Raw genomic sequence first — 18,235 nt, 5'->3', positions numbered from 1 at the left:
TCCATATCTGCTGTAACTTATGAGCATGGAAATGGCAGCTGTGTCAGTGATGGGAACACAGGAAGGCGGGATCATGGCATGTGTGTTTCTGTGTCTGTGCATGTGTGTGTGTTGGCAGGAGGAGTGTGTGGGGGTAAAGCCCTGTGGTGACCTGTGCCCCCAGCCAAAGTGAGGGGAAGTGGGGGGTGAGCGGGGGCAGAATGTAGATGAATGGGAGTGAATGGAAGAACTTGACTTGTGGGGCCAAAAGGGGACTATTGTATCTTAACCTATTCTCTTAAACACAGAAGCTGTGTGTGTGTGTGTGTGTGTGTGTGTGTGTGTGTGTGTGTGTGTGTGTGTGTGCGCGTGTGTGCATGTGTTTGTGAGTGCGTGCAGCTTGGATATATAGAGTCAGGACAGGTAGGCCTATAAAGATGGGAAATGAAGGGAAATGAAAAGTATTCTCAGTACGTTTGAAGGAAAATTAGTTATCAGGTATACACAAAAAGGTCTCTTTTTGTTTACCCCGAATGCCAAGATGACCTCTCACCCTCTTGTGCATCCACTGTGACATGCAGCAGCTTACCAGATAAAAGGCGCTGGGAGTAAGCAAAAGATGGAGGATGGAGGACAGGAGGGAGGGGTGCTCCGCCCTTCACCCTGAGTTCCTCTCAGTGCCTCCCGCTCCCCCAAAAACTTTGATCTCTGGAGTTTAGATGGGGCACGCACACACATTCACACACATTCACGTTCGCACACAAGCAAGCTCACACAGGCTGGGGCTGTGAGGTCAGACTTACGACCCTTGTCCTATCAGTATGATAATCTATGTCAAGTGCAAAAAGATGCACACTAGTGGTGTCCTACCCCCTGCAGACAGACAGATGCACACACACACACACACACACACACACACACACACACGCACATATATGCAGTGAAACACACTAACAGGTGACAACCCATCTAACTCACCAAGGTATTTGGATTTAATAATTCAACTGTTCCTGGGTTCTTGAAAAAATGGAAACGGCAGGCCGAGTCAGAGGGAGACGGACGGTGATGGAGAGAGAGAGAGAGAGAGAGAGAGTAAAAGAGGGAGACAGAGAAGGCGGAAGAGAGAGGAAAAAGGCAGAGAGGAGAGAACAATAAGGGCTCATTGTTTGTTTTGTTCTGCTCTGAAAAAGAGGGAAGAGAAGCGCTTCCCTTCTGAGACTGACTCACAGAGATAGAGGCAGCTGTGAGTGTGTTTGTGTGTATGTGTGTGTGTGTGTGTGTGTGTGTGTATGTGTGTGTGAGGGTGTGAGTGTGTGTGTATCCGACAGTGAATAGGATTTAACCCGTCACGGCAATGAGTTTCTTTACCCATCCATGGATACAATGAGACCAGCCGGATATCAAGCTACCCACCCACTACCACATCCACAACACACACACACACACACACACACCTACACATATTCATACAGATGAATGGACATTATTGATTATCATAAGTAAAAGCTTTGTTCTTACTGCTCGATTACAGTAGGTTCTGTTGTGTCCTTCATTCTCTGTCTGTCCATTGTGAGTGCTCCTTCATGACAGACTTGGGTCAGTCTTTCAGTGTGTATTCAGGTGTGTGTATGGGTGTGTGTTTGTGTGTATGTGTGCGGCAGAGAGAAAGCAAAAAGCAATAAGCTGGCTGAAATGGTGCCATCAGAGCTACATGATTGATCAATTGAATTCCATCATGGGGACTGGCCGGTGGGATTAAATGGGTCGCCGTGGGTTACCAGGCTAAAGCATCATACCGGCTTTATCTCCCTCCTGATTGGTCTGTCACCAGAGACCTGGACCATACACTCACACTGCTCCTAGCATCTGTATATGAGTGTGTGTGTGTTTGTGACTATAGTCCAGAAAGAGAGATTATGATCAAGCAGTGTGTTTGTGGGAGAGTGGGCGAAAGAGGTTTTGTGTACTGAAAAGGTATAGCGAGGTTTTGTGAGTTATGCAGGACTGTGCGAGTGTGAGTGGTTTTTGTTAGCAGCTAGATACTGTCTCATGATCTGAGGTTTACTAGAAGTCTTCAAGGTGAACTGAAAAACACTTCTTGTGGCAACGACATCAACTCCAAGAGGCTTACACTCAATCTGGGAAAATACAGCTTGCAACCAGTTTTAATGGTATTACACAGCTGTGGAACAGCAGATTAGTGTGTGGTTTAATATGCTAATCGACAATTTAAAGGACAATTCTTGAGTCTTATTGGCATGTTGGTAATATTAACATTGCACACAGCATGGTATTTGCTAAGATGTGGGAACAATAGGTAAAGACTACTGCAGCGCTCAGTTATTTTAGTAATTGGGTATTCTACCGATATAGCTATCGATTAATCTAACTGATCTTGCTCTCCTCTTGTCAAATACCGATCCTTGGTCAATGGCCCTCAGGGTCAGACACTGATGCACAGAGGCATGCTTTAGCAAAAGTATGAGACGCACTGGGTGATGGTATTTTTTGATGTTCCAAGTAACTACTATAGCATAAAGAGCAAGAAAGTCAGCGGTAAAACAAACTCAGTCAAACAAACTCCAGACTTTCACCCAGGAGCCTGCTGTTTGTTTCTCGTGTGAAACCAAAAGTCCCTTGGTTTATTTTGATAATAATGTGGCGTGCTAGCATGTGTTCAAGTGACGTATGTCATGTGACACATCACGTGACGTTATATTATGATAGTAACAAGCATACTTATTATAAACCAAGCCATAATGTTTTAAAAACTTAAAGTTTTCCTGTGAAAACAGAAGTTTATTTTGAAAAGACACGATGCATGTAACAAGCATGAATTGATATGCCATCCCTGAAATTCCGAAACTGATGCAGTAGGGGTACTTTGCGCATCATATTTTGATGTAGGGCCACTGACAAGGCGACCATATTTGATGAGTTGGGAGTGAGAATGTGTTGATCAGTCAAGTAATCGGATAAGAAATACCTTTGCTTTATTAAAGGGCAAGAGTAAATATACAAAGGAGTAGAGATGACAGGTCTCTTAAATGAATAACAAATTGGTTTCCTTTAATTTTTTTAAGTTCCAACTGCTACTTGCATCTGTAACCCGATATTTTGCTTTTTGGGGGGTATTTTCTGCATCTTTGTCAACAATCATAATAATGACATAAATTAGGCACAGGCTTTCACAAATTGACTGCAGCATTTTATTTTCTGAGGTTATGTCCCATTGTTAGTACCATTTTACTCAATTAAATCAATTTTATTTATAAAGCCCAATATCACAAATCACAACTTGCCTCACAGGGCTTTACAGCATACGACATCCCTCTGTCCTTTGGACCCTCACAGCAGATAAGGAAAAACTCCCCCCAAAAAAAACCCTTTAATGGGGAAAAAAACAGTAGAAACCTCAGGAAGAGCAACTGAGAAGGGATCCCTACTTCCAGATTTATTGATTTACTGATTAATAATCCAATATCATTGATGCAAAGTGAAAACGACGATCCATGTAATCCTCTTTAGTTTATGGCTTTATTTTATAATTCAGTGTCAAGGTCAAACAGCAGCAGGCAGATGATGACAAACAGCCAAGAAAAAGATGATGAGGATAAGGCTAATGTGAGAAGAAACATAAGGCAATAAAAAAATCTGTTATATAACTTGGAGCAAGGCCTCTCAGGGCTTTGTAAGTAATCAATAAAATCTTAAAATCAATTCTAAAAGCAACAGGTAACCAGAAAGCTAGGATTGGTGTGATGTGGTCAAGTTTTCTAGGCCGAGTCAAGATTCTGGCAGCAGAGTTTTGAATGAGCTGGAAGCATGAGATTTTTTTTCTGATGCCAGAGAGCAAGGAATTGCAATAATCTAAACAAATGGTTATGAATGCATGGATAACAGTTTCCAGATGTTTGTTGCAAAGGAATGATCAGATTCTCAAGATATTTCTGAGATGGTGGAAGCTGGATTGAACTACTGAATTTACATGTTTGTCTAAACAGAGGGTTTGATCAAAAATGACACCAATGCAATGTGAAGTTATTGAGTGTTATTTGCCTTTATTTGATAGGACAGACAAGTGTGAAAGGGGGAGAGAGAGGGAGTGACATGCAGCAGAGGGCCACAGGCTGGAGTCGAACCCAGGCCGCTGCGGCAACAGCCTTGTACGTGGGGCGCCTGCTCTACCACTAAGCCACCAACGCCCCATAAATTCAGTTCAATAACTTTATTGCGCTTAAGTGGTAACAGTTATTTACATTATTTATGTGTGTTTTTCTTTTTTATCTTTTGTGGCCAAAGGCAAAAAAGAAAGGGGTGGTAGTTAGTTCAGTAATTGATTGTGTTAAATTGGCATATAATATCATCTCATATCAATTGCAGGCTCCTGAATCACATCTAATCTGAATCATATTGTGGCAGACTACATGATATTGGCAAATACTGTATCATTGATGATTAAACTAGTGATTTACACCCCTAATAATAAGCCATTTATGTTAAATGCTAATGTTACCTTGTGTTGGGTCTGCCCTGTGGACTGGATGCATAGACTAAATGCTTGTTGAAATGCTGAACCATTGACTTTAAGCTGTTGTGGTAGGCTAGTTTGATTTTACAAGAGACACACTGGACAGGATTTTTGTAGGTTAATTGGTGACTCTAAATTGCCCATAGGTGTGAAGGTGAGTGTGAATGGTTGTGTTAGCTCTGTGATAGTCTGGCATCCTGTCCTGGGTGTACCCTGCTGGGATAGGCTCCAGCTCCCTCACGACCTTCAAGAGGATAAGCAGTTATGGATGGATGGACTCCATAGGGAGTTGCATAAAATCTATTGCCTCAAATTATTTCACTTACATTGTTTTAACACTACACTTGTGAAAATTAATGAAAATTTGGGGGTTAGAGAGAAGAGAGGTCACTAGACGATCTTTCTGGTTCTGCTGTGATTTTGGTCTTCTATTTTTAAAAGGCAAGGCAAGGCAAGGCAAGGCAAGTTTATTTGTAGAGCACAATTCGTACACAAAGTAATTCAAAGTGCTTTACAGAACAAGAAAATGCATTAAAATCACAATACAAAATAAAAACATAAATAATCATTATAAAATGAACTTTAAAAGAGAAGAGTGCAGATAAGATAAGATCCTTTCAGTCATATGCACAGTGAAATAGAGCTGTTTTGAGCCTAGATTTGAACATTGTCAGAGTAGAGGCCTGTCTCACATCTTCAGAAAGACTGTTCCAGATTTTAGCTGCATAAAACTGGAATCCTGATTCCCTATGTTTAGTCCTGACTCTGGGCACCAGCAGGAGGCCGGTCCCTGAGGTCCTCAGAGTCCGAGATGGTTCATATGGCACTAACATGTCAGAGATGTACTTTGGTGCTAGGCCATGGAGAGACTTGTACACAAGCAGAGCTGCTTTAAAGTCTATTCTCTGAGCCACAGGAAGCCAGTGTAGAGACCTGAGTACAGGACTAATGTGCTCATACTTCCTGGTTTTGGTCAGGACCCGAGCAGCAGCATTCTGGATGTACTGCAACTGTCTTACGGCCCGTTTGGAGAGGCCAGTGAGCAGGCTGTTACAGTAGTCTAACCTACTAGAGACAAATGCATGGATAAGTCTCTCCAAGTCAGGCTTAGACACTATACCTTTGATTTTGGCAATGTTTTTTAGATGGTAAAAAGCTGCTGATGTTATTGATTTGATGTGGCTGTTAAAGTTCAAGTCTGAGTCCATTATTACCCCGAGATTTCTAACCTGATTTGTAGGTTTTAGAGAGAGAGACTGGAGGTGACTGCTGACACTTTCTCTTTGTTTCAGTGGACCAAATACGATGACTTCAGTCTTGTCTGAATTTAGCTGGAGAAAGTTGTTTTGCATCCACACACTGACCTGTTGGATGCAGTGACAGCAAGTGAATCCACTGGTCCATATTCACTTGCTGTCAGTGAGACATAGATCTGAGTGTCGTCTGCATAATTGTGGTAGGACACATTATTACTTTGTATTAACTGGCCTAAAGGCAGCATGTAGAGATTGAGCAGCATGTAGAGATTGAAAAAACTGTCCATCGTGTCCAATGGCTTATTTGGTGGAATACTCCTTTAAGGGTAGGGAAAGCATAAGACCCTGTTCACACCTGGTATTAACGTTGATTTTGATTGAATCACAGGTAGGCAGGTCTTACGACAGGTGTGAATTCACCCAATGCGTACTGACTGGGTCTTGAGATCTGATTGCTAAGACCACATTCGAAGGTAGCCTGGGCTGCATTTGACCACATTCTTTCAGACACTAATGTGTCCTGGGCCACAGGGAAGGACCGCCTACTCACCTGACATGCTCTTTGTAGGCAAAAAAAAAAACGTACTCATTCACACGCCAACAGCTTGTCTGAATATTTCACACCATAGAGATATATTATGAGTTCATCAAACATCTTGGGTTAAGAAAAAAAAATCACATATTGTTTTGATTTTGCCCACACGCCAAGGTCTTTGCAAATTTCTTCTTCTTTTAATTTCTGGCAGACTAGGCACAGGAAGGCACACGAAGTGCCTGTTAAAGCTGCCAGTTAAAAACAACGTGTTTGGTCTTTGCAGATGGAAATGATGTATTGGCACATAGAGCAGGAGAGTGATATCCGATCACAAGTGGTCACTCAAGACGCATGTGGAGACGCATTCTAATTCCAGGTGTAAACAAGACCCATCTTGTAATAATCTGAAATTATCCTTTAATGTTGAATGTGGTAAAATGCCCTAAAGCCTGTGCTCACTTTCTTTCTTTCTGTCTTTTTACATCACTCTTTGGTTTTTCTTTGGATCACAGTCTGGCGCAAATGGATCTGTATTCTTTGTCCAAATGGAAAAAAATATATATTTGAAGCCCCTTCCCCCTCTCCACCTGTCTGTCATATCACTCCCCCTGCCACTGGACACACACACACACACACACAAACACAGTGACCCCCAGGACTAAAATAGGCTCTCAAGAGCGGTTTGGAGCAATGAATTGGCTCTATAGCGGGGGATTTTCACCCTCATCCCCTTTTTCTCTTTATCTTTTTCTCTGGTTCTCTCTTTTCTAATCATTTGTGGGCCGCGACTCTTCAGAGTTCTTATAATTGTCTCGTTCAGTCCCTCAGCCTTGCAATAACTGCAGGATACGAGAGCTCACAGTCTAATACTGATACCACAGCAATATATATTTGTGTGTCTCTGTGTGTGTATGGGTGATACGACAAGAGGGACAGAGAAGTGTGTATATGTGAGAGGCAAGAGTGTACTTTTGAGAGATCAAGAATGAGAGACAGCGTATGCTTGGTAATGGATTGCATTTGTGTAGCGTTTTCTCTGAGTCTCCACAATCTATGAAGTCACTCAGTCCTAAATCAGCTCACTGGGGTTTATTTGAGTCCATACTTTGCTCAAACTTCTCTCTCCTCCTCTGCCTCAGTGATTTATTTTTATCAATCCACGCCTCCCTTTATTCCTCTATCATCGTCTGAATCATCTGTCTGGTTTCTCCCTCTGTTAAACATACCAGACTCACAAACCTTTCACTCTCTTATTCTTCCATTAAACGTCCTCCATTTACAACCCCTCTGACCTCACTTCCTTCTCCTGTCGTTCTCTGTGTAGGTTTGCAGGAGTCACCACTGGCCAACGGGCACGGCCACAGTGGGCGGGACTTCCTCAGGAAGCAGATGAGAGGGGAGCTGTTCTCGCCGCAGCAGATCGAGGTATTGGACCGCCTGTTTGACAGACAGCAACCCTGTCCAATCCAATCCAGCTCTGACCTCTATGTGAGCCCTGACTCTGGCAAGGTAAGGGCGTGGCACCATGCAGGCTCTGGGCTGAGGCTGAGTTTGGGAATAGTTTGAAGGTCAAAAAAACTTTCGGGTGCTCTAATGAACAATTAATGCAGGAGAAAACCTTCCATTAATAACAGATGAAGGAGCCTGACAGAGGCAGAGGTGAGGTGAGGTGGTGGCCAGTGGTAGCTGTGGCCACTATAGACTAAAAGCTGGCCACTGAATTTAGTAGTGTACACCTTTAGGGTCACTCATTCCTTTTTCTTGTGTGGAACCACTCCTGCATTGCCATGGCACCACCGCAGTTGCTTTTTAGCTGAGCCCCCTATTTTGGGTTCAATAAGTAAAAAAGCTAATTTCACATGCTTGCGTCGCTAACGTTGCCAATACTTTTATAGTGATTTTATTCCCAAGTTATTGTCATTTGTTTGTGGCGGGTAAATTTTCAGTTTCTTCATGATACCTATCAGCGAGGGGGAAGAACAGTCCTACACCAGCCTGAAACTTCTGGGAAAGCGCAGTTTTTCACCTCACATAACAGATACTATTACATTTACCACAGATGTGTTTGATTAAACTCACCATAATATTAGCAACATACAGCCATTAATACTATGATGTAACAGACTAGCATATTTTATGAATTCCATGCACCTTTCGAGACAATATAGCAGCGCTGATGTTACTAAGTGCCATTACCCTATGTTTTGACAATGTGCTACAACATTATCACGGAAGAATTTGCAACCTCACGAACAGCAGGTCCTTGAAAGTTTGGATAAAGCATTGGATCCTTTTTGTTTAACTAGAAACAGCCTCAAAATTGCCATTACCAAACACTCCAAACTCCATTTAAGTAAACAGTAGTTTTAATGTGTGTAAAATCAACTTATTTTCACATCTAACTGGGTGAATCAGGGTTTTATTTCAACCAAACCAGAGTTGCTCATTGTTGAAACACTGGAATAACAGACCAAGATGGTTTCTGTGAGGGTTTTTTTTTCTGTTGTCTTTGAATAAGTGTGTTTTACAATGATAATATCACTGTTTATTTAAATGGAGTCTGGTGTGTTTGACAATATCCATTTTGGGGCTGTTTCTGGACAAACAAAAAGGGGCTTACTCTTCATAAAAAAGCTTTATCTTTGTAGGGTCCTTTCAATAATGTTGTCAGACACTTGTCATAACAATCTTAGCCTGTCAGTGGCAAAAACAAGCACTTTTAATGGATGTAAATTTACCGTGCAAACATGATAAGTCTTTACACTACAGCCTTGCTGCTGCTTTCGTTCAATACTGGACCAGTTTCAAAGAAATATTGTGCCCATTAGTACTTCAGACACAAAACATTGGAAAACAGGGTTCAGGTTGAAAAATACCCTTAAATTCTGGATTTTTAAGTTTATTTGACATGCAGAAAGTCACATGACCTGCCTGGTAGCAATGCTTTGTTTTCCCCCTCGGCGTAAAGGATGTGATTTCTTGTGGCTGTTCCTATATTGTAAATACTAGCTGCATCCATGGTGTACCAATAAATCTGGTACAAATATGTTGTGTATCTTTAATTTTTATTGACCTGTGGCCTCAAGGTTATTGGGAAACGTAAATTAATTAAGACAACTAACAGATAAACAACCAGTCTTGACAAACTTTAGTTCTTCGTGCCATATCTTTGATCTTTGGTGCCAGATGAAATGCTTGTCTCTGCTTTTAGCTAACAGCCTGTCCTGCCTGCTATGCCTTGCCATGCCATGTCAATCCTGAAGAAATGCAGTCAGATTGCATAATAAAAATCTAATTTACATATGCCTAATTATATTTCTGAAACTATGCAAAATCATTGCATTCATCCTGATAGATTTTTTTTTTCTGCTTCCTCAATGTTCTTTTTTTTTTCACTGAGTGATCTGCAAATGTCAGCATCAAGTCGTGTTTCTCTGTCAGTCTGACAGACCGCTGTGAGCTTCTGTGGTCTGATAGACATTGTGATGGCTGCACTGAGACCCAGTCAGGCCTATTGATGTTCCTATAATCCACATACACTGCAGGGGTTAATGAGCATATTGACCCAGCTCTCATTATGACCTCACTTCCTACTGCTCAGGGACAGCAAAGAAGCCGTCTGCACGCATCTTGGGAATGTGCTGCATATGTGTGTGTTGTTTGCCTGTGAGAGAAAAACACAAGCAAGAAAGGGTTTGTCTTTGTGTCTTAATGTTGCATCTAAATTGACCTCCCGCCCTTTCTCCGCAGTAAGATAATGTAAATCTGAGTGAAATAGACAGGTGTAAGTAGAACGCCGAATAACAAAATGACAACAAGCTAGCATTTGTATTCTCTCTTCCTTTTCTCAGATGTCCTCTAATCTGCAGCCCACCAGTCATTATTACAGGAATATTTTGCCAATGTCTCAAAATGACACTTCTGTTTCCACAACCTTTAAAGACATCCCTACTTCAGGTTTATTTATTCAGTCAAAGTCAAGGGCAAGAGGACAAACACACACTAAAGGAGTAGAAGTATATGGAGTCACATATAGGCTACAGCCTTAGACCTTGAGGGCAGAGTTTTGCTTTTTAGCCCATTCATTTCCCTCTGACCAACATGGGGCGTGGAGTGGCACAGGGCGAGAGGTCGACAGGGATTGGCTCTAGTAGCTCTATAGACTACGACTCAAGACTATAATACCCATGATTCATAGGTCAGTGTCCTCTCTGAGCCCGGTCAAGCCACTGGGGTCGGGGATGGGGGCTTTAAAGTGGGGGTCGCCCTGGGGTCAAACTGGCTTTGGGATGCTGCATTGTGATTACAAAGAGGTGCACACACACGCACACATACACTTTCTCTCTACCTCCGCTTCCTTCTCTCATCCTGTCTAGTCGACCACCCCCCTTTTTTCAAGCCTGCATTCCCAGAGGGAATGATTGACAGTCATACCCTTAACACTGACACACTGACAGCTACAGCTCAGCCTCTGTGGTATGTGGGCTGAGGTGTGTGTGTGTGTGTGTGTGTGTGTGTGTGTGTGTGTGTGTGTGTGTGAGACAGTGCTGGTGAGGTTATGGTCAAGGAGGGTCACGCTGTGTTGTGACTGACATTCCTTAAAGATGCCACTTGGCCTTGCTGTCGCTGGTGGTGCTGCTGCAGGGCGTGAGGGTGCCTTTGACGTGAGTGTTAGTGTATTTGTGTGTATGTGTGTGTATTTGTGAGAAGAAAAAGAAAAGGATGGAGCACAAGCAGGCAGGAGAGTAACAGAGGTGCAAGTGGCTCAATTTCAGGTACCAACAGTATATTATAATGGTATACTAATATACTGTAATTTCAGCGGTTATTTCAACCCCCTCATTATCTTTTCGCTTTCTTGCACTGAAACACGAGCCTCATTCATTATTTCTTCCCCCGTCATCCCACTTGAATAGATAAAAAGTAAAATTGCTCACGTTCCTCACAAGCAAATCTTATTTTATCTGTCGCCAATAGTTAACTCTTCTATCCTGTTTGTCTCAGACCTTTTTCTTTATCTTTCTTCCCTAACAAGCCATCCTTTTATCTCATCTCCCTCTCCGCCTCTTGTTCCCCCTCTCTCCCTGTAGTCTATTAAGCCCCACTATTAATTTGTGTGTGCGTGCTTGTATGTGTGTCTGCATGTGTGCCTGTCAGAGAGAGTTCATTTGAATTTCCCTTCAATCACTTCCTATTACCCAGGTGATAAATCAGCAGGGCTGATGGAGCCCCCACCCATCCATGCTGCCCTGGGTCCAAATGCCCACCCCAGCACCAACCAGTGTGCCTGCACTGGGACAGACAAAGAAAAAGAGAAAGTAAATGTCATTCTCTCCATTCAAAAAGCTTAAAAAGAAGCAGAGCGGTCAACAGTAATCTCCCCTAAGTGATGGCAACCCAATTGTCAAAAGAAAAGTTGGCATTGTATGTTTCTTCAGAGTACCGAAACACTGCATTTGCACGTAGTGGATATGTTGACATTGTTGTTAATGTGTGCTAAGGTTTAGGCAGTGGTATAGTGGAGGGTATACGCAGGTATACAGGGTATACCCACCTCTTTTTTGCCAGTTTACAGTATACCCACCTATCAGCCAAAAAGCTGTTGAAATTTATAGCAGAATATACCCACTTTCTCCTCAGAAACCTATCCATCCACTTAGTAGTACACCCGCTTCAATAGCTACCACTACATCACTTGGTTTAGGCACAAAAACCCCTGGTTATGGTTAGTAAAAGAACATGTTTTGCCTTAAAATACCTAGTTTTAGTGCCACAATCCCCACTGAAAAAACAGCCATGGGTCGCTAAAAAACACCCACATTTAGTAGCTAAAAAGCTGCAGGAAACACAGCTTTTACGTCTCTTAATAAAGGCAGACAACAGAAAAGGCATTGCACACCAATACAACAATATTTCATCAAAAACAATTAAATCAGTAAATCCAGGTTGATAAATCATTCATGGATTAGAAATGTTAGCCCAATTTGTCGTTCAAAATGTATAAACTTTTACAGCCTCTCCCCAGAGTTGAGGTCTATCTGGCTCGTCAGGAAATGAATATCCTCCCCACTGCTGCCACGCTCAGTTTGAGGGCAGATGAATTCCTTCCCCACAATCCTTGTCTCAGTTTGTGGGCCTCTGAGGGAATTGTATTTGTTTATAGTCAAGCCTTTTTTCCATCAGGAGTACACAAGACAATGTGGAGCGAGAGAGAGAGAAAGAGGGAGGGAGAGAGAGAGATGGAGAAATCGGGAGCTATTTGGGGAATGGAGGAAAAGGGAAATACTATTATGCAAATGGTTCAAGCCAACAGGGCCAGGCTGTGTGTGTGTGTGTGTGTGTGTGTGTGTGTCAGAGGGCCGATTAGGGCTCATCTGTTATTGATGTGAAATTTGGACCCAACCATTACCTTCCCAGATCTGAGTCAGTGGACCAACCTGCTGTGTGTAAGTGAGTGAGTGGGTGAGAGAGAGAAAACAGCAGTGGTAGCCACATGCTGTAATGTTGAAGGAGTAGTCAAATATGTTGTCATTTTCCATCATTAGGATGTGACTTGTTAGTTTAGCACATTGTTTTGTTGTTAAAGTGGAAATAGGCAAATGTTTTAACTTATCATTATGAAGTAAATGTTGCACAATGCAATAGCTATAGAATAATGATACCATCAGGCGTTTGATTGGTTCTCTATATGCCTCTCTTTGCAATATGTCTGTCACTGGGTACAGTTTCCTGGAAAAATTAAGGCTCGGCCCAAAGGAGGTGCATCAACCATTGTTGAACCAAAACAGGAAGAGGATAGCGCTTTTGTTTTCCCTGATAGCTATCGGCAGCTATCCCCAGTTCCTAAAGAGTATTAACGTAGGTTCCTAGCAGTTACTAGTAGCAGTAGCAGAAATGGTGGATGATGGAACAGCCAAAGTAATTGTGGAAAATGATGTAGTTGCAAGGCTCTGAGGAAAACAGAAAGCAATCTGGTTGTCTTTGAGACAGCTGCGCCAACAGTAACACCATTTGGAAATGCTAGGGTGAAAAAAAGTTGAAAAGTTTTCTGTTGTTGTATTGTACATCTTGGAACCAAACGTTGCCTAGCGTACTTTGTTCAACACAGTAGGTATTTTTTACAGTTTTTTTTTTTTATACTGTTCATGTTGTTTATGGATTTCATGCTTCGGTGTCTGAAACGAAAATCTACAAATGATGCAGATCATCCATTCCTGGCCTCTGTGCAGAACTGAAATCAAACAACAGTAGCTAATCTTTGTCTTATCAAACTGAACACCAGCCCTGGTGATTAGAACAAAAAGACTGCTGTGTTAAAGTCCAGTGTGAAGGATTTATAGGCATTTATTGGCTGAAATGAAATATAATATTAATAACTATGCTTTCATTAGTATACAGTCATCTGAAACTAGAAATTGTTGTGTTTTTGTTCCCATAGAATGAGCTGTCAGCATATCTGAATATTAACCAGGTCTTCATCCATGGAGTCCACCATGTTGTTTCTGTGGTAGTCCAGAACGTTCAAACCAAACACTGGCTCTTGATAGGGCCATTTGGGTTTTCACATTGGCCACCTTAGTTCTCCTACACGGGAGAAGTTTCAGTTGATTGCGGTTTGCAACCTCACCACTAGATGCCACTAAATCCTTCACACAAGACCTTTAATAAATATGACAGATGGGGCAAGTGAAGGTTTATAAACGCCAAAACACTGCACAGCGATTAACAAGGAGTTTACAACAGTGGAATTTTCCCAGTATTCATGACATAAAGAGTACAATTATGCTGATAAGGTTACAAAGTAATCCAACAGCATTTGTGCACTTTCTTGCAACTTGACAGACTGATGTCTCAAACCTGAACTTTTATACCACACAACTGCATTTTTTTTAGCTCTCTTGCTTTCTTTGTTTCTTTCCAAATAATTTTCTCTCCTCCATTAATTTATTCAACAGCTCCAATCTTTCCTCATGTCTTGCATGACCCCATTTCTCTCAGTCAGCTCTATACTATCTTGGCCCTCCTTTATAACTGGAAACTACATTCTCTCACTCTTTCTGACTTCCTGCCCCAGGTCCAGCTCCCCCTGTCACCTTTTCTTGCAACCCTCTATCCTGCCCTGTAAAACTCCCCCCACCACCTCTGCTACCATCACCTCCACCACCCCTCAAACTCCAGCCCCTCCGCAGCTGCGTCCCTCCTCTTTGATGAGGGCTGATGGCGCTGTATGAGCGGTGGAATTGACAACATTTACGGGGCCGAATGAGAATGATCCATCTTCCTTAGCGGGCCTGTCACCCCACTGGCCAAACTTCATCATGGCCAATTACCACGGCAGACCCCTTCTTCTCTGCCGCTGCTGCTGCCTGGCCCCCATCTACATGGATACATGGACACATTAGACACCATTATAATAAGACAGAGAGCGGCCAAGAGGGGGAAGAGGGGTGTGGGGATAGCATGTATGATTGGGTGAAAAAAAAAACTACAGGTGTGATGTGTGAGGGGGGAGAGAGGGGCATTGAAAAAGAAAAGACGGCTTAAAAATGTGTCTGAAGTGTAAAGAGAGAGAGAGAAAGATGTGTGTGTAGTGTAGTGGGTAAGCTCTTATTTGGCAGGTCACAGTCCAGTGGTTGTGTTGTGTGTTGACGAGCACAGGGGTGTTTAAGAGGTCAGTGAGCACAAACACACGCCTACACTTACACCTCCACACACACATACACACACAGATGCAGAGGTATTAAAAGGGTCAGTGCAAAACTCTCACCTCATCACCTAAAGGAAATTCTGATTGCTGTCATTAGTGTACACACACACACATAGAAAAAAAGGAGGGGGTCAGCACAAAGTAAGTCGTAGCATTTCAGAAGTACACTACATTTGTTCTGTAATGACTTAACTTAAAGACAAGTAAACTGACTATGTTGTCACTGTCTACAAACCTTTAATCTAAATTGGAAAAAAACAATTGGAATGGACTAAGTGACTTACAATTTGCACCTCTGGTGTGAACATCCCACTTTTGTTTTACATTAGCAGCTGTTTAGCTGTGGCTTACTTTATTTTATTAATCATGGTTTATTTGATATGGACAGATACAGCATAAACAAACTGAAAACAGCTATCCGATGCAAGCGTCATAGTTTTTATAGCTGATGCTAGTTTGCCAAGCTTGTTCCCTTCACCAACCAGTCTTCAGTCTTACTTTTGCCTCTTTGTAACTACATCTGTGCGCAAATTGAGAGGATTAAGTCTTTGCATTTGACTGCTTTCTTCTGTTGTTCTGTATACACAGATATACAAGTGTGGAAGAGCACACAAATATACATAGCCTACAGTCAGCAAGCAGGTCACTTCATAAGCGTAGCGGCCCCGAAAATCTGTTGTTAATCTATATAGAGTTGGTCAACAGTGTCAATACAATCACTCTAAATCATCACACACACACACGCACAGATCTGGCAGAGAGATGAGGATGGATGGTTCATGGCTCGGTGTTAGGGTCAGACACAGGTGAATAGACAGTTTCTATTATCCATCTATCTGTCTGCATTTAGAGAGTGTGTGAGAGAATTCTTTGTCCAGTTGTTATAGAGGCCACTTCAAATTCAGTCTGCACAGTCTCTGTTAATCCAAAAGTCATGACTGATATTGTAGTGAATACATATTATATATTTATGTTGCATAAACAGACTGTAAAATCTTCAGACTTTTTTTTTTTTTTTTTTTTCAAATTTTCAAATTTGTGGCACACGAGTAGGCACATGTAAAATTAGAAGATGTTTGATTTGGTATCTGGGGTACGGAAATAAACAATGAACTTCTTTTAGGTTGTTATTTTAATCACAAATATATCATCCTCCAAATGACAAACCAAAATGATAATCATAAGGTAAAATAAACCAAACATACTGTAAATATTAACAAAATACTCACTCAAAAATCATTCTCACATGTATGTTACTGTAATATTGTGACCTCTTTCTTGCTGATACTTTTTAACCTTTTTAACAGAGAAAAACCATACACCTAGGCAACAATAAGATATTGCTTTGTCACCTCAGTCTCCTTTTCTCTATATGTTTTTAGCTCCTGTAGAATGTGTGTGTGTGTGTGTGTGTGTGTGTGTGTGTGTGTTAAGTGCACTGAGAGAGACTGTAGGTACGTGTGTTGAGATGATCACAGTTCTTATTGTTGTTGGTATCTGGGGAGACAAGAGGCTTTGTGTTAGCCATGGTCTATGTGATGCCACTGTGTGTGTGTTAGAGAGAGAAAGAGAGAGAGAGAGATGAAGAGGAAGAGCGAGATGATCCTGTGGTTATAGACTGTTGGACTTGGTTGTACAGTAAATCCCTGTCTTTGTAAACAGATCAATAAACTCTCAACTGTATGTGTGTTTCTGTGTTTGTGCGTGCGTGCGCGTGTGTGTGTGTGTGTGTGTGTGTGTGTGCGTCTAAAGCTTCTTTGCTATGAGGAAGGGGCAGGATGTTGGAAATGTAGCAGGATAGAACAAACAGATTGATCACAGCTGTGAGCAGCATCCAGCACTACAGTATATTCACGTTGTATCAGAAAACGTCATGATTTGTTCTTTCTGTTCTGCTCTTTTCTCTCTCCACTTCCTGTCTCTGCTCAGACGTCAGATTATTCGGCCATGGCCTCGCTAGCTGGTGGGCTGGACGAGATGAAGAACAGTTTGGCCAATCCTGGTACAGGGGCAGAGTTAGGAGCCAGCGTGTCAGGTCCACAGTCCTATTCACTTGTTCCAGGTAAGAAAGACATCCAGCTAATAACTGCAATGCTGCTGTGAAGTAGAGTTTTTGTTCCCTGACTAAAAAGATGTGCACACACTAATTCGATTTACACTGTTTCGACATCATCAGGTAACCTGACGTAGCTGAACTAAATTTTTTTGGAAGCATCTATTCAGTGTACATGCAGCTTTTTCTTTTTATTGTTTTTGCCTTTTTGGTAATGAATCTGAATGTGTATACATTGCTTTGTATTCAGTCCAATTCAACAGTTCTAGGGTGCATTTTGTGTTTCATCCGCGGGGCATAGTCATAGTTCGATCTATGGTAAGAGGCCCAAAAATTTTGCAAATTAATGATTACGTTTCTGCAAACCACAAATACCAATCATTTGTACATTTCATATGTATCACATCAATGTTTCTAAAGTAGCTGGTATATGAGCTGACTTTATCACTGGGAGGTGGAGGGGACGTTGGGTGGCGTGCTATCTAGGCAAGACGCCTGCTAAGCTACAGACCGAGAGACCAAAAAACAACAAAACTGGTTCTGATTTAACGAGTCATTGCTGTTTTGTTTTGTTTTGTTTTTTGATGAGTTTTCACACACTAAACATGGGTGTTTTGTAGCAACTTGCTGCTGTTTTTCCAGCAGGGATAGTGCCACGAAAAAGTGGTTCTTTTTAATCGAGTGCCACGAAAATTAGTTTTTGTCTTTTTTTTAACAGACAATGTGATTGTTCATATCCACTACATCACTGGTTCCCAACCTGGGGGTCCTGATATCTCAGCATTTCATGTCTTTCTGTGAAGAAAACTAAATGAAAGTGTTATCTTTGAAGTTACATTATAATTTGAGATATACGCTTAAAAAAATCTCACAGGCTAAGAGTCCAATGAAGACTTCAACACAACCTATATTCACAGAGCCTTCACTCGCTGCTAGACAGCCTCGTCCTGTAAGAACCAAAGAGCTAATTAAACAATGGTTAAGTGCCAGAGTGAAGAAAACACAGAGTTTGTCAATAAAAGACTGTATGATTGTTAAAAAATCTTCAGACAGAGCACTGTGTAAGAATTTGCTAAAAACATCAGGAAACTCATCTCTGATTCAACATTCAAACCAAATAATCTGATCAAAATTCATCCAAATTGTTCATTTTACAAACTTCCTGCAGTTATTG

At 41.8% G+C, this 18,235-nt stretch overlaps 1 protein-coding gene across 3 annotated transcripts in view; it reads left to right on the top strand.

Moving 5' to 3' along the window:
* Positions 1-18,235, top strand: part of pax5 (paired box 5) — a 71,047-nt gene that overhangs the window by 30,430 nt on the left and 22,382 nt on the right. For 2 of the 3 annotated variants that reach the window (XR_007449030.1, XM_049572706.1), the window contains exons 6-7: positions 7,626-7,810; positions 16,938-17,070. Coding sequence is in view for 2 of the 3 variants with exons in the window: in XM_049572706.1 (XP_049428663.1) it covers positions 7,626-7,810; positions 16,938-17,070 (318 nt within the window). In the remaining variant the exon portion in view is untranslated. The remainder of the gene's footprint in view (positions 1-7,625; positions 7,811-16,937; positions 17,071-18,235) is intronic. The other variant, XM_049572707.1, reaches the window with a different exon arrangement.

Source organism: Epinephelus fuscoguttatus, linkage group LG3 (assembly GCF_011397635.1).
Source record: "Epinephelus fuscoguttatus linkage group LG3, E.fuscoguttatus.final_Chr_v1".
Taxonomy (NCBI): domain Eukaryota; kingdom Metazoa; phylum Chordata; class Actinopteri; order Perciformes; family Serranidae; genus Epinephelus; species Epinephelus fuscoguttatus.
Note: the sequence above shows the minus strand (reverse complement) of the source record. Positions and strands in the feature narration are given on the sequence as shown.